The 20350-nt window shown below is 45.7% G+C and overlaps 8 protein-coding genes across 8 annotated transcripts; 3 read left to right on the plus strand and 5 right to left on the minus strand.

Annotated features, from left to right (window-relative positions):
* BJX67DRAFT_343993 (uncharacterized protein) lies at window positions 1-595 on the plus strand. The gene has a single exon (XM_071028208.1). The coding sequence runs from the start codon at window positions 65-67 to the stop codon at window positions 404-406; it is 342 nt and encodes a 113-aa protein (XP_070890251.1). The 5' UTR covers window positions 1-64; the 3' UTR covers window positions 407-595.
* Window positions 596-1096: 501 nt separating this feature from the next.
* On the minus strand, window positions 1097-1388 carry BJX67DRAFT_219625 (uncharacterized protein). The gene has a single exon (XM_071025712.1). It carries the CDS (start codon window positions 1314-1316, stop codon window positions 1149-1151), a length of 168 nt encoding a protein of 55 aa, XP_070890252.1. The 5' UTR covers window positions 1317-1388; the 3' UTR covers window positions 1097-1148.
* Window positions 1389-7936: 6548 nt separating this feature from the next.
* BJX67DRAFT_370057 (oxidoreductase) lies at window positions 7937-9388 on the minus strand (the record flags this gene model as incomplete). The annotated part of the gene is made up of 5 exons (XM_071030866.1): window positions 7937-7999; window positions 8060-8280; window positions 8356-8410; window positions 8473-9143; window positions 9214-9388. The coding sequence occupies 5 exons, from the start codon at window positions 9386-9388 to the stop codon at window positions 7937-7939; spliced, it is 1185 nt and encodes a 394-aa protein (XP_070890253.1).
* A 690-nt stretch (window positions 9389-10078) lies between these two features.
* On the minus strand, window positions 10079-10996 carry BJX67DRAFT_370058 (NAD(P)-binding protein; the record flags this gene model as incomplete). The annotated part of the gene is made up of 2 exons (XM_071030867.1): window positions 10079-10332; window positions 10408-10996. The coding sequence occupies 2 exons, from the start codon at window positions 10994-10996 to the stop codon at window positions 10079-10081; spliced, it is 843 nt and encodes a 280-aa protein (XP_070890254.1).
* Window positions 10997-11620: 624 nt separating this feature from the next.
* Window positions 11621-13189, plus strand: BJX67DRAFT_377876 (uncharacterized protein; the record flags this gene model as incomplete). Its single annotated transcript, XM_071032219.1, has 8 exons — window positions 11621-11644; window positions 11709-11862; window positions 11934-12307; window positions 12374-12442; window positions 12514-12628; window positions 12687-12855; window positions 12916-12955; window positions 13016-13189. 8 exons carry the CDS (start codon window positions 11621-11623, stop codon window positions 13187-13189), a joined length of 1119 nt encoding a protein of 372 aa, XP_070890255.1.
* A 350-nt stretch (window positions 13190-13539) lies between these two features.
* BJX67DRAFT_389960 (sterol desaturase family protein) lies at window positions 13540-14657 on the minus strand (the record flags this gene model as incomplete). Its single annotated transcript, XM_071034572.1, has 1 exon — window positions 13540-14657. One exon carries the CDS (start codon window positions 14655-14657, stop codon window positions 13611-13613), a length of 1047 nt encoding a protein of 348 aa, XP_070890256.1. The 3' UTR covers window positions 13540-13610.
* A 511-nt stretch (window positions 14658-15168) lies between these two features.
* On the plus strand, window positions 15169-16242 carry BJX67DRAFT_370060 (hydroxysteroid 17-beta dehydrogenase 11; the record flags this gene model as incomplete). Its single annotated transcript, XM_071030868.1, has 3 exons — window positions 15169-15505; window positions 15563-16062; window positions 16099-16242. 3 exons carry the CDS (start codon window positions 15169-15171, stop codon window positions 16240-16242), a joined length of 981 nt encoding a protein of 326 aa, XP_070890257.1.
* A 656-nt stretch (window positions 16243-16898) lies between these two features.
* BJX67DRAFT_343995 (uncharacterized protein) lies at window positions 16899-17993 on the minus strand (the record flags this gene model as incomplete). Its single annotated transcript, XM_071028209.1, has 4 exons — window positions 16899-17457; window positions 17530-17696; window positions 17730-17829; window positions 17860-17993. Coding segments are annotated over 4 exons (480 nt in total), but the record flags the coding sequence as incomplete, so codon positions are not given.
* Between the last annotated feature and the right edge of the window lie 2357 nt (window positions 17994-20350).

The raw sequence follows: 20350 nt of genomic DNA on the forward strand, positions 1-20350 counted from the left end.
TGCTGTCAAAGAGCCTTTTGTTGAAGAATATGCTATTAAAGAATATGCTGTTGAAGAGTCTCCTATGGAACAACCTCCTGTCAAAGAAGATGCTGTGGAAGAGCCTTCTATCAAAGAATGTGCTGTCAAAGAGCCTCCTGTTGAAGGTTGGCCTAGCGCCCCTGTGTCTCTTAACAAATCCCCTTATGCTGAGTTACCTGATGCTATAATACCACCTGCTAAGGCTCTTACTAAGATACAGGCTGTCCAAAATCGCATAGCAAGAATTTTAGTCGTGGATATAGCTTTATATGAGAATTGGGAAAGCCTTTCCTTGAAAAAAAAGGCTAAAAGGGCCAGTAAACTCGCGGTAAGGGGTCTCCCGGTCCCAAGCAAAGACGGTTTCATTTCGATCTTTGTGGCTTGAAGACTTGGAGCATGTTCTCTCTGACACTCAAAGTATTTTTGTTCTCTCTTTCCAGTAATGTTCGAAAAATGAGAATAAAGAAGTGACAATATACTGCCGTAGTGTCGCATAACCCTCTAGTGGTCAGATTATTCCTTCTTGCACTGGAAGCACACGGTCTTCGGCGATTTTCCACCGTAGGAACAAGACTGTGGGAGTCTGCGGGAGTCACTGCAGTGCTAGGCTTTTGTTAGTCACACTCTCATCTGACTCATAGTATTCTTGGCTGGCTGAGGCGCTTCGTGCTGCAACTTTCTCTCCAACGCCATGCCGAAGTCATAAACGGGCTTTTATTGGCTCGTTGTATCGAAAAAGTGGGCCACTGTGGTTCCCCACATACCGCAGCAGTCACTCACAGGCAACAGCAAGGCGGATGCCCCGCGACACTCAGTCCTCGCTGATCACAGATTGAATATCTGCAAAGTCTCCATGCGCTAAGGGCAAGCCTTAGGGGATGGAATCAAGGATAAAGGAGATGGGTCTGACCCTGGATACCAGTCTTTCTGCGATTGTGTATGTGCATGAGAAAATATTGTTTGAAAAAAAGAACCAAATACTATACATGGAAACCAGCTCCATTGCCACACGCAACGGTCCGCATGGTCAAAATAAAAAGAAAAACCCAGAACAAAGGGCATATTGGGCTTAACATCAACATGAAAAAGCACCCCCGATCCAAGAGAAGATACGACTGCCACTGTCATCAGGTTACTGTGGCATGCACGTCAATGGCGTGTTGTTGCAGGTGCATTTTGCAAGAAAACCGCTCGTCGCAAATATTACACCTGATATCAGATAGTTCTGAGATATGTTGAAGGTGTTTTTGTTTGATATGTTTGGTCACATCTCTAGGGCTCGAGAATTTGTACATCTGCTTCCTAATATCCAAGTCCAGTTGGCCCAGACAGATGAAACAGAATAAGGGTCTCTCAGCCTTCCTGGATCCCTTATCCTCCCATATAGAACTCCTGTCCATCATCACGGCTTGAATTGCTGCTTGCAGTGGATTGTCTACAAGAGAATTAATTTCTATTATCTTGGCATCCTGTATACTTCTATCTTAATAGACTAGTACCATGGCAACCCAGTCCCTAGGAGAATATTTATCTTATAAAAGATGGTATATATTACCTTCTTTAAAGAGAGAGTAAGTAGCTATAGTATTAATTGCTTCTATCTGCCTAGCTATCTTCTTCTTGAGTATTAGTCAAGGCAAGGTTAGAAGACTCTTTATTAGTTGTTTCTATAGAGCAGGGACCTTCTTGGAATACTTTAAGGGTTTCTCTGCTTTAGCTAGCTTTACTCTAGACAGCTAGTATTAGATCTCTTGTATTAATTGCTCTTAATTATATTTAGCTTGGATCTAAGAAAGTAGGGCATCTTGTATATACTACCTGGTACCTATAATCTCTTGAGTTAATTTCTTATGCATTATATATTCCTGTATTTCTTTATGTTTTAATAATAGACATCCTATCTATTAACTAAGCTTATCATGCCAACAAACCAGATCAACTATTTCTAGTTATTAATTAATAGATTCTAATTGCATGGTCATGAGTCTCCAGGGCTAACTTGGATTAATAGTCTAGCTTATCTAGTAAGTAGCATGTATTAGATTATTCTCTAGATTAAGACTGTGAATGATTACAGGGAGATTTTTATTAATCCTCCTACTAAAGTAGTAGTATAGAAAGGTACAAGTATTAACATAATATATAATAAGGTTATGCAGTAAATCACTAATAAAGCCTAGGAGATAGTTAGTAATCTAGTTATTTACTAGTATAGCCCTGGTAAGGGAAATATACTGCTACTATCTAATACTATACTAGCCCTGTAGCATAAGCTATAGGGATAGGTAACTTGCTAGAAGCCTATAATAGTACTAATTATCTTAATCTATAGCAAGAGTATTAAGTATGGGAGAGGCTTGTTAGGGGATATACTAATTCCTTGTAGGGTTGATTCTAATATTTAAAATACTGGGATATTATCTAGTACTAAGTCAAGCTATAGTAGCAATTTATTATACTCCTCCTAGATCTATAGTCTAGGGAGCTAGCCTGCGGAAACTAGCACCTTCTTGCTATCTACTTAGTTAAAAGCATGGTCTATAAAAAGTAGTCCTAATAAGAACACGTGCAGACTAAGGATAAGGGAAGGATTATAAATAATCTTGGGAAGGATATATGTGTTCCTGTGCTCAGGTTAAACCAAGTAAAAGATATATAACAACCTTTAAAGGCTTATACTTCCTTAGCACCTAGCCACTCCTTAGTAAATTCAAAGGTAAATTCAATTATAATCTAATAAGGCCTGCCCTGGGGGTCATGGAGCAAGATAACTTGAATATACTAATATTTAAGACTTAAAATAGCCTGAAAATAGTTTGTTATAAGGCTAGCAAGCTGCAAGAACAGCCCCAACTTAATATAATAACAACCATGCCTAAATTTCTTCTTGGTTATACTGATGGTGGTTTTGACAACTTTTGCCAAATCTGTCACATCTAGAGGAGGCTTATCGCGTCTATTAAGGGACAGCTTGTGCTTCCTGGCTAACTGTTGTATCACCTAGCCAGTTCCGCATAGGTTAGCCATACGCAATGATAAAGCGGATGTCAGCGTCAAGGCATGTGGCGAAGAAAGGGTCACTTATACTTGACGCATTTGGCAATTCATTTGTTTTCTAATCTTGTTGGAAGTTTCCTTTTTATATACCAGGCAAAATACTTTCTAGAAAGTGTCTAGCAAGCTCTTGTACTTAATACCTGGAAGATACTATCTATTCTTTCTATGTTAGAGGTTAAGAACCTAGTCTAGGAAATTGTATATAATTGCAATAGATAGACAGGTAAACTCCTCTTGGGGATCCTTTCTAATAAAAGCGTAGAATCTAGTGGTTCTGAAGTAAGGAAATTAGCTCGCAGGGAAACAAGGCTTGGAGACTATAGCTTACTAGGACTATTTCTCCTTTACCTGGTCAAGAAGAGCAGTAGTGCCTTTGCTATAGTCTTCTTGGGTATAAATTGTCTTGTCAAAATTCTCTAGTTATTAGATATAGTACTCTAGTAGATACTTATTATCTATAAAGAGAAGGGCTACATTATTAGTATCTTATAGTTAGTCTTCCTCTTCCTCAGGCTTAGTTAGGTTAGTATTGTATTAACTATCTTTGGTACTTTCTTTATTAGAGTCTTTACTATTGCTGGATAACTAGTAGTCTACCTTTCATGGATAGCAAGCCATGATATAAAGATATCATGAACCAGGAAAAAGGGACCTCTAAGATTTTCTCTTGAGATAGTAATTTGGTATTACCTTAACAAAAAGCCTAGCTTCAGGTGGTAGGCCCAGATCTTAAGTAGGATCGTGGTATGTACAAGGAGAATCCCTGGACTGGGAGAAGGAACCTCGGGCTTTTAGGACGCTGAAGGCCGCCATTTATGCTAGGAACCTCGAGAGGGAGCCATTTTGGGCGCTGCTGTGAAACCGCAGCGCACTTGGTAAAATGTGAAATTGGGGGTGTAGATAGGTGACTCTGGATATAGTCGCTGAGGTTCGCTGCGGGCGAATGAGATCTACTGGCGAGAGCCAGTGGTGCGTGGATGCAAGGGCCCGAGTGAGTGGCGGAGGGGTTGGCAGATCGACGGCCAAAAACAGCGTCAATTGTGGCCGTTTTGGGCGGCTCATTTGCCGTCTTCAAGTTTAATCAAGTAAACCCTAGGAACACCTAAATATTATAGTAAGACTATAGCTCTAGCTATTTGCTAATAGTCTACATGTAGTTAGGGTTAATATAGATACTATCTTATCCTATAATAAATCCTAGAAAATATATCTCTATCTAATAGAAGCTATATTTTAAAAGTTTAATATAGAAGTTAGCCTACTAGAGGCATGCTAGTACCTTGCTAACATACTACTTGTGCTTTTCTTTAGTTTAGGAGTAGATAAAGATATTATCTAAATAGACTATATAGTACTTATCTAGGATCCTATATATTATTTTATTAATATAAGCTTGAAAAGTTGTAGGGGTATTATATAGCCTGAAAAGTATAATAGTATATTTATAATACTTATAGCATGTTTAGAATACTATCTTCTACTTATTACCTTGCTAGATATAAATCTAATAATAAGTATCCTACAGGTCAAGCTTGGTAAGATACTTTATCCTTACTAGCTAATCTATTAGCTTATTAATACAGGATAGCAGGTATTAATTCTTGATGGTAATAGTATTTAGGCCTTGGTAGTCTATATATAAATAGAGAGACCTATTAGCCTTATAAATAAAAAGTACTAGTACTCTAGTAGTACTAGTTAAATGCCTTATCTAGCCTTGTTCAAGTATCTTATCAAGATATTTATATAATATCTTTAGCTTGTGCTAGGATAGGCTATATAGGGCTCTATATAGTAGTATATAATTTTTAATAAGGGGAATTACATGCAAGGCTTGTTTACTAGAGAGTTTTATAGCTTCTTTTTTTAAGAAAACCTGTGCCTATTTCTTATATTATAAGGGTAGTACTTATAGCCCCCTATTACCTTCAGGTTAGAACATTATTATTATAATAAGGGTTATCCTTATCAACTTTATAAATTATCTAGGATTCTTGATAGTAAGCTTGGGGGTTTCCTGGCAATACCACCAGGTGCCTACTAATAATATAATATTAGGGTCTGCATGTTTTATCTATTTTTATTTTAAGATGACTTGGTATTTAGAATCTAGGAGATTAGTAATATAATACTTAATATTATATTCTCTTGTCTTATTATCCTAGTTAGTAATATAGAATATTATTTCAAGCTTGCTATAGCAAGCTATAGGCATGCTATTAGTATAATATATATAGATTAGTAGATCTATTTTCTATAAATCTAACTTAATTCCCTACTAGCATAGGTATTAGTAGAAAATAAAGTTATTATTAGCCCTAGTATCTAGTAATACCTTAACTATAAGCTACTTATCCTATACTTATAATATTATAGTCCCTATAATTAGAAAGGCTTTAGTCTTGCTAGGCTAGTATAAGACTAGAATTTCCAAGACTACTAACCTTTATTATTCTCAAGAGGTCTCCTTACCTAGTACTGTGTTTTTAGTATGCAAGAAATAGTTATAGATTAGGTACCCCCTTTTATTATACTTAAAGTATTACCCTTTCCTAGTCTAGGTCTCTCTCTTTTTATCCCATGCTAACTATATGCTATTATTTTAGTAATAATACTTTATTAGTAACAGGCTAGTAGAAGACTAGTTCCTAGGAGGCTAGGCTTCAAGCTTTTTATCTTCCTGTTTGTGCTTGGGATTATCTTGCTAGCCTAATAATAGTATTAGCTAGCCTAAGAATAGTATTAGCTTGCTAGAGATCTGCTAGAGCATGAACTCCTATTACTTGCTTTAACTCTTTTCTTAGGATAATATGCTTTAATAGCAAGTAGTTTGCTTAATAATATTAGATATTATATATAGTACTTGCAGCACATGTATAAACTCCTTTTAAATATTATTATCTAGTATTTTGATATAGAGCTATACACAAAAGGCAGGATTATTAAGGTATTACCAAATCTTGAGGTATTAGAATCCCTAGTCTTGACCCTCTTGTCCATTTTATTACTTGTTAAGGAGCTGGTAGGCTGCCTGCTGCTAGTAGTCAGCCTATAGCTTGATATAGGAATATAGGAAGTAGCTAAATCCTTTCTATATAGGCCTTTCCTTATTATCTTGCTTCTTTACCCTCCAGGCCTGCTTAACCCTTTTGCTTAGATAGCTAGTAGTATAAGCAATTTTATTGCTATTAGTTGTATAGTAGGTTGCCTGTATCTTAAAGTATAGCTCTATATTAGTAATAAAGTTTTAATATTCTTGTATACTTTTGCCTTGAAAGACTACAGGATTTAATAGCTTAGGGCTTATATCCTTCTTGCTTATAGCAGTCCTTTATATTACTAGTATAAGGGTATTAGCTAGCTGCTATATAGCTCCTATAGCAAGGTCTATGTTTACAAGGTTGCTTTGGGCTAATAGCAGATTTTTATTAGTTTAAATATCTAATATCTTATATTCCTCCTTAGTCTCCTCTACCTGCTATTAGTTAAGTATCTCTATTCTAGCAGGCTGGGAGTCTTGAATAGTAGTAATATCTTATAAAATTAGGATTATAGTAGCTAGGCACTCTACTAATAGCAAGGTTTTAGTTCTTCTTATTCTAGGTATCTTAAAGGTTACTAGGGAAAGCAATTTAAACTATAAGGTATTAGGATTTAGTAAAAGTATTTAGCTATTATAATACTGGGTGCTAACAAGCATTAAGCTACCTAGTCTTCGTAAAGAGACTTGTTTAGGTTTATACAGAGGATTCTATAGCAAGAGGAATAGAATAAATTGCTTAGGGAACTAGGATACATGTAAGAGTCAGGATCCTTATATAATTGGCTGTCGGGCCGCCGTCAGGCAGCCATCTGAGCGGGGTCAGAGAGGGGTCGTCGTTGATGCCTGTTGGTTCAGGCACCGACCGTGACAATAGTATAACCCTTTTTGCAATAAATATTGGCTTTATGGTCCTGTGGATATTCTAGGGTATTTTATTTTACTCTACCATGGATACTCTATATTGGAAGAAGGGCTCTATAGTGCTAATTATCTATTCTATTATTATATTTGGCTATATTTGGTTTGTTTATAAGGTATAAGCCATCTCCCGTTTCAAGGTTAACCTGCTGACAGACATTTCTCAGCTCGATAGAGACTCGGCCAGGAAACATGTCAATCACGAACACAATGCATCATAATCTGTAGGCAGTTATGCCTCCACATTACTAATTCGACAAACGAGATCCAACATCGCTCCAGACCGTCGTGGAAGGGATGTCTACTTCTGGTGGTCCGAACATGGCTCTAACCTGATGATTCGGGTACGAGCCTTGAAGCCAATACCACCACTTTTGACTGATTTCTCTTCCTCTCGGTAAGTCCGCATCTGTACACACAGCATCTATAGAAAAGACGCGGCACGCCCAGCATTCGGTCTTGTCAGGCTCAGAGCCATGGCACTAAGCTGTATTCAATATTTTCGCTTTCCTGAGGACTTCAGCAGTTGAAAAGTGGGCGATTGGCGTGATAGAGTAGAAAACCTTTGGATAGTAGTCTGGTCATCGCTAGGGTGTCGTTTCGCTGCGACGGTTTTAGTTTTCCGCAATTCTGATTCGTGATGGTGTTCGCGGGTGTTGTTGACCTTCTCTCTGACTTCCTCGACGGTTGTTGTGTGGTCAGCTTTCCCTGCGTCTACCTCGCTCAGTTTCACATCCGATCAAGGAGAGCGTGTGTAGTATGGTTTCTTGACTATTTGGTGTGGGTGGAGTCTACGCAAGTGTCTCTTGACTCGTCATGGGCCTAAAATACAACAACTTCATGCAGTAAAGTAAAGCATTCCGAGTACTAGTACAGTGGTATTACATTTGAGTGAAATCATGCAGCAACCGCCGTTGATGCTCGGGACCCTATTTGCTGCATACGTTTACTGTACCATTTCTATGCAACAAGAGCGTGTCAGTGGGAATCCGCGATGGGTGAGGTAACTAGTTAACTTACCGATTCAGCGCCCGAGCCAGCAGACTTTATCCCGGAGTGCTTGATAAACCAAGATGGGGTGACTGGCGTTGTCGCGAAATGCGCCTCTTCGTCGGAGACTTCCTTGTTTAGGACGACTCTATTTGGTAGGGCCGGCTGGAGTACCGCTGGTCGTCCAAGCCCTACCAGGTCGCAGGCATTGTCCCGGATAGCGCCCATGAGCCCTGATCTTGTCCGGAACCCTCAAGTAACCAGCAGCGGAATATCCGGGATCTCGTGGCGGATGGCGCTCGCAAATTCGAGGAAGAAGGCTTCACGCGCCTTCGTACTCGCTGACTTTTCCCTCTGGGGCTGTGCGGCGGCTTGCATCATCTATGGTACTATTAGCATCCTTGGTTGAAGAGCTTCATGGAGGCTACTTGGTGCTTGTATACCTGTGGATCCTCGTATGTCCCACCACTGATTTCAACAAAGTCCACGCCGGCCGCGACAATCAGCTTCAGCTGTTCGACACAGCTCCCAAGGATCTCGCGAGACTGGTGGTCGACAGAATTGAGTTTGATTCCGATACAGAATGTCTCTGGGATCTCATGGTCATTGCGGATTCCCTGGATAATCTCGGTAACAATCCTAGCACGCCCCTCTGCTGAATTCCCATAACGATCTGTCCGGTGATTCGTCTTTGGGCTGAGAAATTGGGCAAGGAGATATCCATGTGCAGCGTGGATCTCGATACCCTGTAATCCTGCTTTATGTGCCAGCCGACTGCAGTGCACGAATTGTTTGGTAACAGTATCGATATCTGCCAAGGTCATTTCACGCGGCGTGCCAAACACAAACGAGCTGGCAAACTTGGCAGTCAAGCTGGATCCGAGGTTGAGTGGAAGAGCGCTGGGGGCAATATTCGCTTGACAGAAACCGCGGGTCCCAGCACCGAGGGGCGATTGCCGGCCGGGGTGGTTTAATTGCATAATAAGGGGGGAGTCTGTAATCGCACAACCTTGTGCTAAAGTCGTCCATGCGTCGACAAATTCAGCTTCCTTGAGCGGATCGAGCGCGGGGTCCCGGGCGTCTCCGAGGTACATTCTGTCGACCTGGACGTTCCCTGTCGAAGGAGAAATTGCTTTATTGGAGACTTGTTCCGTATCGTTGGATAATGATGCAGGAGGACATACCGGTAAGAATCATACCCCAGCCTCCATCTCCCCATTGCTTGTAAAGATTGTTATGCAACGTCGTAGGCAGAGAGCTGCTATCTGCCATGCATTCCGCCATTGCAGCCTTCACTAGGCGGTTTTTCAGCTGCAGGCCGCATTTTAGCGTCAGGGGTTTGGCAATTGTCGAGTCCATGTTGTTGCGGGCCTTGGGAAACCAACATTGACTCCGCAGAAGAGGTGCATGGGGTACCAAGTATGGAGGCCGGATACGGGGGTGGGAGTTTTGCAGCAAATCTTTTTTATACTCATCGATGGCCAATTGTCGTCAAAGTTCTCACATGCTTGGTACGTAGCCGAAGCGTGGCATGTGTGCCTTGGGTATTTACAAGGCGCGGAAGGACCATCTATCCGATTCGGACTCCACCTGAACAGATATTGGCCCGTTCGGCGCAAAAGTCTGCCCGACTCAAGCGGTGGTGATGGTCGATCTTCCGGGTCACTGGAATGTGGACCTTGTTCCAAGGTTCCACCTGGGCTCAAACTAAACTTGAGCCTCGGGATCGTGGAACCACCCTATCCGGGATCCAGCTTCAAGGTTGTCCAGGTACTTCCTCGTATCGAGGCCCTCTGTGGGAAAACCTGGCAGCGACAAAAGATGCAGTGTTTGCGGACAAAGGGCAAGGATTTGCTAGTCGAGATAAATAGACAGTACTAATTACAAGATTTAAGGTAGACGGCAGCTGGTGTCACTCAAGTCAAGTCGGGATCAAAGAGGAGCGTCGACCCTCTTATACTCACGAATCAAACCATTGCCTCTTCGACACAAGTATGGGGGCAGAGTTGTGAATCGAATAGAACGGAAGCAGGTTTTCAAGCGCCTTGCTCACTTTGTTTTCGTCGGAGCTGCTGCATTCAAACCATATAACCGGCTCAAATGTATATCGTAAACCCAACCAAGATTCAAGTGCTCAGCGAACCAGACAACCCAGCTGTGCGAGCCGGCCCAAATGACTTGAGCATTGCTCCTTGTGACTTTACCGACCACGTACCTCGCGTACTCCTCGGGAGTCGTTTGCCCCTTGTCCAGCACGTCCCAAGCTTGATTAATCTTTGACTCAAGGTATTTGTACCTGGAGCCTATTTGTGGGGAGAAGAACAGATTTGGTGAGCCAGCGTGCTCAGCCGCAGGACGCGGATCGGGGTGGTACTTACCTGACGAAAGCTCCATCCTCTGACTGGCCATGGCCGTCTTAATAACGCCGGTGTTGACCAGGACAACCTTCACTCCGAAGGGTTTCATCTCAATGCGCAATGCTCCTGCATAAATATGGAGAGCCGCCTTGCTGGCACAGTACACGGATTGGGACGGATGCGGCATGAATGCAGCCAGACTGCTCGTAAATACAATTGATCCTTTCGACGCGATAACTATGTCCGCGAATTGGCGATTCATCTCAATAATGCCCAGTAAGTTCGCGTCGAATATCTTGCGGCTGTCCTCGAGAGAAGTCTCGGTTGCCATCGCCATGGTGCGATATCCTGCATTATGGTAGAGGATGTCTAGCGTGCCGTTTGTTTCAGATGCGATTTGGTCTCTGACTGCCGTGATTGATTCAGGCGATGAGACGTCCAGTGCGAGCAGGGTAATGTTCTTCGTTGCACCTAGGTCGGCCATATTGGATATTTTTCTAGCAGTCGCGTACACCTTGTAATTGAGAGAAGCAAATTCCTTTGCCAGCATGTAACCGATGCTTGATTGTGTGCAGCCCGTAATCAAGACGGTTTTTTGAGTAGGCACCATGGTGTCGAGTCTGATCTTTGTAGGAGCCAGAGCGGAGGATGTCGAGACAGTCGGTATGGTACGTCGGGTGAAGAGGGTTGGTCAGGATTGAAACGGAATAGAACGTAGAACCACCAGATGGTCGCGAATTCCTCAATTTGAAAGGGGGTTGACTGGAGCAAGGGTATCGAAGGACAGACATTCGTCCTGGCTGGTGTGAAGCGAGGCCCGCTCAGGAGAAGATTGTGCTTCTGTCCTGAGCCTGGATTAGGTGGAGCCCCCAGCGGGACATCGGGACGTGAGTCTATCCGGAGGGTCCCCATGTTGAATTACATATTTTCTACGGAAGCTCAAGCACCCCGAAGTTCAGGGAGGTGGAGATTCAGGGACTTTCGACGCCACCCAACTGACAACCTCAAGAGGCATTGAGCTGACGTGATTTATTTTACCCTCCTTCTAGGACGAATGGACGGCAGGCCATCCCGGCGTTCAGGCCTTCGAATTCAGATTTTCGGTTCTATGCTTTGATAGCCACAATATCCGTGCCCAAAGATCTACTCTCCCGACGATTGAGAGATATTTGCTTTGAACAGAAACAATAAGATACACCTATTTGGCGGTCGTGATACTTCACACAATTTGGCGATGAACTCGTCCCAAGTGTTGCAGGTAAGATAACAATGTCACAAATGAGCTACTGTTAGGAATACACTGAGAAGCGTCTGGGTTCTAGGTCCTCGGTCAACCCATAACCCTGAAGCTTTCCGGGAAAATAATCCCAAACCGTCTCTATCGCTCAGCGTTGAGTGAATATCTCGGAACTTTCGATAGCGACAATATCGAAGCCAACGGCAAGCCTTTACCGGAGTACGCCAATTTTCATAAAGGTGAGAGTTTAGCGGTGTCGTGTGTACGCCGCAAACGTTCTGACCGTGGCATGGGGTTGGATGGAACATAGCTCTGGCAGATGGTGACGTGGGACTGATTTGCTTCGGAAATATCCCTGTCCATAGGGACTACCTGCAAGGGCCCAAAAACGTTATTCTCGACGCAAGCCAGGTATGGGAGCCCGTGCAAGCACTCGCCCCGGCAATCGAAGCCGCAAAGTCCAAGGGCGGGATCTGTCTTCCTCAAATCACTTTTCCTGGGAGACAGATACCTGAACACCTGAATTCGACGCCATTGTCATCGTCAGATGTGCAACTATCGCCGTGCCTCGGTATGACATACGGAAAGCCAACACCTCTTTCACGGGAGGGAATACAGGACCTGGTCAAACGCTTTGCATGGGCAGCAAAAACATTAGCTGACGCAGGTGCCGATGGCGCCGTGGTATGGAGGCCAACAATGTCCTGTCTGTAGAGGGTAAGGATATTTCTGGCTGACTCCCAACCATAGATACATGCGTCCCACGGGTACATATTTACCCAGTTCCTTTCGCCCACAGTGAACAGAAGGACAGATGAGGTAGGTCTTCCTAATATATGAAGCGTCTCTCGCACTATCACTGAGATGATTCTCTCCTTCCACATACCTAGTACGGTGGAAGCCTTGAGAACCGCGCCCGATTTCTCCTGGAAACCGTGCACGCCATACAGAAAGAAGTGTCGACGGACCGCTTCGTGATTGGCGTCAAGTTCAACTGCCACGACTGTATGCCTTCCTTGGGTGTGATGCAGACTGAAAAGCGTTAACTAAGAATCCACGCCAGTTATCGAAGGAGGCCAGACGTTTGAGGACGAATGCATTGTGTTTAAATGGCTCGAGGATGCCGGCGTAGACTTTTTCGACATCACTGGCGGAACATATGCATCCCCTGCCTGGCGCGGCGAACCTTTGTCCACTTACGCTGACTTTCCATCCGGACCGCCCGGTGAAGGGTGAGCTCTACCCAGTTTTTGTGTACAGTGTGGGATCTCGGATAGTTAACGGTTGTATAGAGTCTTTCTTCGATGGGCAAAGGAGTTCAAGAAAATCTCGGTAAGTTGACCCCCCATCCTGAGGTCACGGGTAGTCTGATTACCCTAACTCGATCTCTAGACGCGCGCAATTATTGGGACAACAGGTGGTTGGCGGGATCGACACTACATGGAGCGTGCCATTAGAATGGGTGAAATCGACATGTGCGGGTTTGGGAGGCCTCTTCAGGAGAATGCCAACTTTATAAAGGACTTGCTCCTCAATAAAGAAAGAAAGCAGGAACGAACCTGGTGAAACTACTAAATGTCTGCTTGTGACGTGTTTGTATGTAGGCAACACTTACACTGAACTGCAAGCCCAGTTGCATATAGTGTTCAGCTTATTCTTGACCAAGGTGATAGCATGTCACCGTTTACTTCTCATAGGTTCGCGGATGAATTTGGTTGCGCCTATTAGTACTATAGAGTAGGGTCTATGAGCGAGAAGTGCAACAAGAAATATATCAAAGAGCCAGGATCGAGCATAATAATTTGACAGTAACACTAAGCGGAGTAGTTCGAGCGTGTGTGGAAATTTATAACGTTAAATGCGTATACAAGTCGTCAAGCTGGCATCAGGGAGTCGCATAGCAATTTTATCAACAGCGTTCCTGGAGCCAAGGCCATAGTGTGTCCCCGTTAAGATGTATCTCGCGGCGTTGGCTAAGGGGCAAACCTCAGTACAATGCCAACTTGATTTTCTGGTTGTAGTCGATGTTGCCGGGGGCACTCTCAATACGAGGAAGGGAAGTCCCAAAGACTCGATCCCACAGACGCGTTTGTTTCCCGTAGTTGTGGCTCTTTCTGTACCCTATCCGGTGGTGCAGGTCATGGTCTTCCACCACAAGCTCTGCGTCGAAGATCCGCAAGATCCATGTGAATGGTCCTGGAGCTGACGCATACATGCGCACGCCAGAGTGGCCGGATACTTCGGAGAAATTTATGGTCTGCTGGCAGGCGAACCACGTGTAAAAGTCGATCGGGACACCCATGAGCCGCATCGAGAAGAAGGTGATCAAGGGTATTCCCAAGGTGTCCATGATATCCTGCTCGATATCCGCGTATCCAGCCAGCAACATGTTGGGGTGCTTGGTCAAATGGTGGGTGCGATGGTACTTCCAGAGACCATGGACGTCGTGCATGGCTCGGTGGTACCAATAAAACCAGAAATCCAGGATTATCGCGTACAGGCCAACGATGGGAATTATCCATCTCCAGTCCAACATCGCAGGCGATGTGTCGATATTGTAGGAAAGGTAGACCAGGGCGAACATGCGAGCAAGGCCCCCAATTGTAAGAACCAGAAACGTCTTCTTCACCCCCACGTCCGGCACCCCATCCCGATCGTGTTTATCGCCGTCGAGGAAGCCGATAGTGTGACCCAGCTCTTTCATCGAGTGCAATGCCTGAGTCATCATCGTCTTGTTGGCTTGATAGTAGAAGAAGAAGGCAACAACAGGGCCAAAGTTGCTCCCTGTGAGGCGCACATAGAGCTCATGGAGGGAAAGAGGAACGACGGTGTAGAAGATAATAAACCGATTGAGCTGCCAATCCGATAGGTAAGGCACCTTTGCACTTTTCGGGAACTTTGGAATTTCACGGTCCAGATCGATATGGTGGAGGCCGCCCGAATCGAGCATTCGATGGTAGATTGTCCACTGACTGCGGTCAACTCGCCAGGTGGACTTCATAGAGTCTTTTAGATTTGGGGGGTAACTAGCCATTGTGCTGTGCTTGATAACGATGTTTTCCTAGAGTGTCTACTTCCCAGGGTGTTTTCCTACCTCTGTTCAAATACCTCTTGCACGGTGGCACTGGCACCTTGTCCACATCGAGCCTTTCTTGCGAGGGTCTACGATGGCCCTCGGCATCATGGCAGGACGGATGAACTGATATTGGACAATCCGCCAGTCATCCACCCGTGCGCCACATTACCCCTGGGATATCGCTCGGTTCCCCTTATGCCACCCCGCAGGTGTCATGGAAGGCGACAACTGGACACTATGAGGGCTTTCTTTGGCGGGGAACATGCAGGTCATGACAAGTTACCTCCCTTGGCAGCCTCAAACCCGCCAAATGGACTCGGCGCTCCGATTACCTCGTGGAAGCAAAGCATAATATCGCGAACCCCCTCCCATCACTGAAGCTTGCTAGGGCCCCTAGCAGAATTGCTTCAGAACCCGCCACTCTATTTCACCTCCTCACTTTGTATCCACACTCTCTGGTATATTTGCAATGTCGTATACTGAGTATCGAGCCGTACTCTGCCAATGGAGCGATGCCTTGTCCAGCCGCATCCGTCCACACGCGTTGGAGTTTCTCTGGCAATTTCCCTTATCCCAAAAAGCAGTTGTCGCCCTGGTAGCTCTGATATTATTCCGGAGGGTGAACCGCGCTTTGACCAATTACAGCCTCAATAATTGGTCGCGCAGCAGGGAATGGGACAACAAAAACGAGCTCGTTCTCATTACCGGCGGGTGCAGCGGCATCGGGAAGCAGATTGCTGTTGGCCTGGCGAGAAAGGGAGTTCGGGTGGTTGTTTTGGATATCCAAGAGCCAGTTTTTACTCTTGGTGAGTGATGCATCCATCTTCCCTAGCTAATCTGCTCATGAACCTAACAGCTCCCAGGTGAAAACATTGCCTTCTACCGAGCAGACGTGACATCCTCCGAGAGTATTCGCGCCGTGGCAAAGAAGATCCGTACCACGCATGGAGACCCGACAGTTCTTCTGAACAATGCTGGGGTTGGAAACGAGGGCACCATACTCGGGAAATCTGAAGCCCGCATCCGTCAGACATTTGAGATCAACACAATCTCCCACTTCCTACTCGTCCAGGAATTCCTGCCTGCGATGGTCACGCAGAACCACGGGCACATTGTCACCATTGCGAGCATGGCTAGCTTCGTGAGCCTAGGCGAGATGGTCGACTACTCCTGCTCGAAAGCAAGCGCCCTTGCGTTCCATGAGGGATTGAGCCAGGAGCTCAGCATGTGGTACAACGCACCGAGCGTACGAACCAGCATCATCCACCCGAGCTGGGTGCGTACGCCGATGATAAATACATTGACTTCTGCGGGAGATAAATTTACCCAGCCTATCCTTACCCCCGTCGAAGTCGCCGACGCGGTCATCAAGCAGATCCTCACCCAGAAGAGCGGCTAGATAATTCTACCCAGTTACCAACTCCCAATGTCGTTCCTCCGTGCGCTTCCCTTGTGGATCCAGCGCGGAGTCGGTGGCCTGGCGGCTCGCAGCCTGAAAACTGTCACTGACTGGCACCGTGGGGCTGCCGAAGGTGCTAATTGAGGTGGATTCTACTCTACAGTGGTTACAACCTGCATCATGTACTATTTCAAATTATGTATCACTTCCACAAGTATGACACCAAACTATCCTGTTTTAACCGACAGTTGTGGACTGCCTAGTTGAGCCCTTCGGAACAATTGTCAGCCTGTATCTTAACCCTAACACGCCAGCCGGCCATTTTTCTATAAAGCTATTCCTGGTACTTTTCAATAGTTAGTTGCCCAACCACGTACATTTTCATGGCAGCTCTAGTAAAAGTTGCGCATGGCGCCTCTATGACAGAAAGAATCGGCTCTTCATATACTACCGCCGTAGAGAACGCTACAGATAATAACAGAGTAGAACACGATATGTATATACAGAAACCAAAGCTGGAATGAGGTCTGGTATTAAAAATGCACTTGAAATCAAGATGCGCCACACAACACTCCGACGACCATACAATTCAACGAAGAAATTCTAGGCTATCCTCCAAACTACCATATTTTGCAAGCTTAACATCCTTCCAATAGTGGTCTCGCGACTTCCAGGGCCCAATATTACCAGCCTTGGGAAGATCTGCCGCGGCCTTGGTCACATACGTCGAGCTCAGGTTGAGTACCGGCCTCAGCTTTAATAGCTGCGCGTCAGCCGGATCCAGGCGTGGCACGACAGCCTAAACACAAAGGACTTCCTGCCACCACGGGAGGTCCCGGGGGGGTGGGCGTCCGCAGAGTCACCGTGCCCCCCGCAGAGTCACCAGGCTGGAGTCCCCGGGACTCTGGAGTCACTGTCCTGGAGTTACTGTCCCCTAGAAGCACCATGACTCCAGAGTCACTGTTCCCCCTGTAGAGTGACTATTCCCCTCTAGAGTTATTATTGTGGAGTAACTCTATTGCCTGTCTACCACCCTTAGATTATTATAATCTCCTATTGCGTTGTATCGCGTCCCTGTTCTATCTCCTATCCCCAACCCTGTCCTAGATTTGCAACCTCCTAACACCCATCTAGCCTCCCATCCACGATTCTTGGTTGCACTATACTAGTCTTTAAAGTCCTTTGTGTTTAGGAAGATAATACTACTAAAAACCTAGTCATCCCTTGATTATTATAATAGCCTAATATCTAAATCTTACTAATATTCCATAAAACTCTTGTTAGTCATGCCTTTTCCCTCCCAACCTATTACTGTTGATAACCTGGAACAGATAGTTTAGATAGTTCTTTGCCTGATCCCTAGCCTATCCCTAATTTAATCCCAGCGCCTGCGTCTAGATATTGCATTAAATGCTATCCTGCAACTAGTACCCATGCAGCCCATGCTTCTCGCGCGTGTGGTCCTGGAACTTCCTGAGCAACCATGCCACAACCAGGCAGCCTGCCCGCGTGCAGCCATACCCCTGGACTAGATCTATTAGCTCAGGGAAAGGCTGCCGCGGTCCTGCAGCAACCAGGGCTTGATGGGCCTGGGATACCTAGTCAATCTCCAGCCCCTGGAGTTCCTGCACCTGGCTCTTTGTTAGTGGCACACCCAGCCAGTGCCTCTGCACGTGAGTGATTTGCTCCTTGGCCCTAACTATAATCCAGCAGCTATAGCACACGAGCAGCCTCTACTCAGGGTAGTATTTGAGCTTTAACCATAGCACTATCTGTTCCCGCGCCTCCTTTACCTCCTTTGCCTCCTTATCCTCCTCTCCCTCCTTGTCTACCCCCTCTACCACTACCACGCCCTCGCCTTCGCCATTGAACCTCCCTGGCACACCTCGCGGTCGCTAGACCATACCTATTAGCCTCTCCTTCCCTCCCTCTTCCTCCTCCTCCTTCTCCTCCTCCTCCTCCTCCTCCTTCTTCTCCTCCTGTGTTAGGATGAACTCCTGCCATGCTTGCAACGCGTGGTAAAAGACCTCCATTTATACCAGGGTCAGGCCAGCCAGACTAGCCTGGTCGATTGCGTAGATCTGCTTGTGGATAGTGGTCTTATAGCTTGCCTGCCACGTGAAGATACTCTTGCCCAGGTTGCCTAGCGCCTGGATTCTCTCCAAAAAGGCCTTGACCATGACACGCAGGTACTGCTTCGCGATTGCAACCGCGAGGTGTTGGTAGTTTAGTGTCCCAAGCATCACCCCAAGTAATGCCTGGCTCGAGCTGGCCAGCTGGCATGTCACGCGCTGCTAGAATACCTTCTGTGGGCACCCTGGCCGCTAGAACAGGTAGTCCTCCAACCTAGACATGTCCCAGGGGTCTGTTCTCCATGTTACTACTGCCAGGTGCTGCATGACTACCTGCTGCAGCACCCGTGTGAGTAGGTGGATATATACTAGATACCACACTATAATATTACCCAGGGTTCCCGGGAGGAAGTAGACATTTTGCTTGATGGACTTGGTCCAATTCTTGGTCTTTAAGTCCTCTATTATTATTATCACGCGCTCCTTGGTAATATAAAGGTTCCAGGCCTATGTTATAGTATCTTGCTACCAAATTGCTAGCAGCTCTGGCTCGCGCGTGGGCATCCCCCATGTTAACTATACTGCCAGCACTAGCAGCTCCAGGAACTAGTCTACCTGCTTTAGGTAGAGCCTTGCCTTAGCCCGATCCTACTACTACTGGCCATGCAGCAGCGCCCTTGCCTTATGGCTGTCTAGCCTCATGCATACTTGCAGTATTAGCTAGATTATCCTAATCTTAAGCTCGGGATACTGCTCCTGTAGGACCTGGATAAATAAGAAGCTAATACTCCATGCCCGTAGTTGGTTAGTAAGGTTGCCTGCCTGCACCCCTGTGCAAAGGCCAAGCATAATCTAGTCCTGGAAGAGCTGCTGGACCTCCTACTATACTCCCTGCACCTAATACTAGAGCTGGCCCATGCTAAGGGACACGTCTAGTTTAAGCAGGTGGATGGTCTGCGCGTCTTTTGACTAGTAATAGTTTGCTAGCCACATCCTTTTGCCACTTATCTTTATCCCCTGGTTAAGGATGCAACCTATCTTGGTAAATAGCAACAGGTGGTTCTCCTATATACCCCACGCCGCGAGGATAATAGTTGCCCGCCCTACCTGGTCCAGGAAATAGTTGTGGTAGTACATCTTGGGGATGTACTAGTAGTCCTTGCATGGGAGCACGTACTTAAGTATTAGCAGCTGTGCTACCTACTATAGCACGGCAAGCTGCAAGGTATAGTTATATGGCTCTGCTAGCGCCTAGCCGCGTGGCTGGATCCCTAGCAGCGCGGTGTAGCAGATTAGCAAGCTCTTGAAATTGTCCCTGGTCCGCTAGATCCCCCAGGTAGCCAGCGCCTTAATACTTACTAGCAGTAGTGCCTCTACTAGCCACTCCTGCTACTAGGATGATAGGTCGCCAAGGTAGTGTATCGCGGTCCAGTCTATATTACGCGACTGCCGCGATGCTAGTAGTAGCTGTATCCCTATAAGCCCTAAGCCCATTAACTATGGTAGCAGGTCCACCATGTTGCTACTCCTATCCTTGTCAAGATTAATGCTATTAAGGAGGTCCTCCTCTTTCTCCTCCTCTAACCAATCCCCCTCCTCTAACTAATCCTCCCCCTCTAACAAGCCTGAAACCTCCAAGCCTAGAGCACTGCTCCCGCTCTTATTACTACTAGTGCTTGCCCCTGAATCCTACACACTCTTGGCACTATTAGAGTAGGTTAAACCATTATCTATATTATTATTATTAGTTATATTAAACTCACTACATCCCCTATCCTCCTCCCCCTCTTCTACTACTACCTCCTTCTTGCTATCACAAACTTGGCTATCTTCTCTTCTATCCTATTTCCTTTCTTCCCTACTACCTTTGCCATGCTCTAACAGGAAGCCCTAGGGTACTCTCTACCACCTACATGCCCTATAGTATGGTTTCACGCGCCAGGTTTTCCCTGGTTATGGACTATCAGCCCCCAAGCCTGTTCCTCCCCTGGTGGAGCCAGGCTCCTGGTGCTTTCGCCCATGGCTATAGCTATTACCCTGGCTGCTACTACTACTAGAGCAACTTTTTAGAATAGCTGGTGGTACTACCACCATTAGTCCTGCTAAGGATGTTATACTTGGTGGTAGTGACTAGGTGTACCTGGCTTCCCTGGCTCTACTAGCTATTGTTGGCCACTACT

The sequence above is a fragment of the Aspergillus lucknowensis genome (genome assembly GCF_044049455.1).
Source record: "Aspergillus lucknowensis strain CBS 449.75 chromosome Unknown BJX67scaffold_4, whole genome shotgun sequence".
Classification (NCBI taxonomy): Eukaryota; Fungi; Ascomycota; class Eurotiomycetes; order Eurotiales; family Aspergillaceae; genus Aspergillus; species Aspergillus lucknowensis.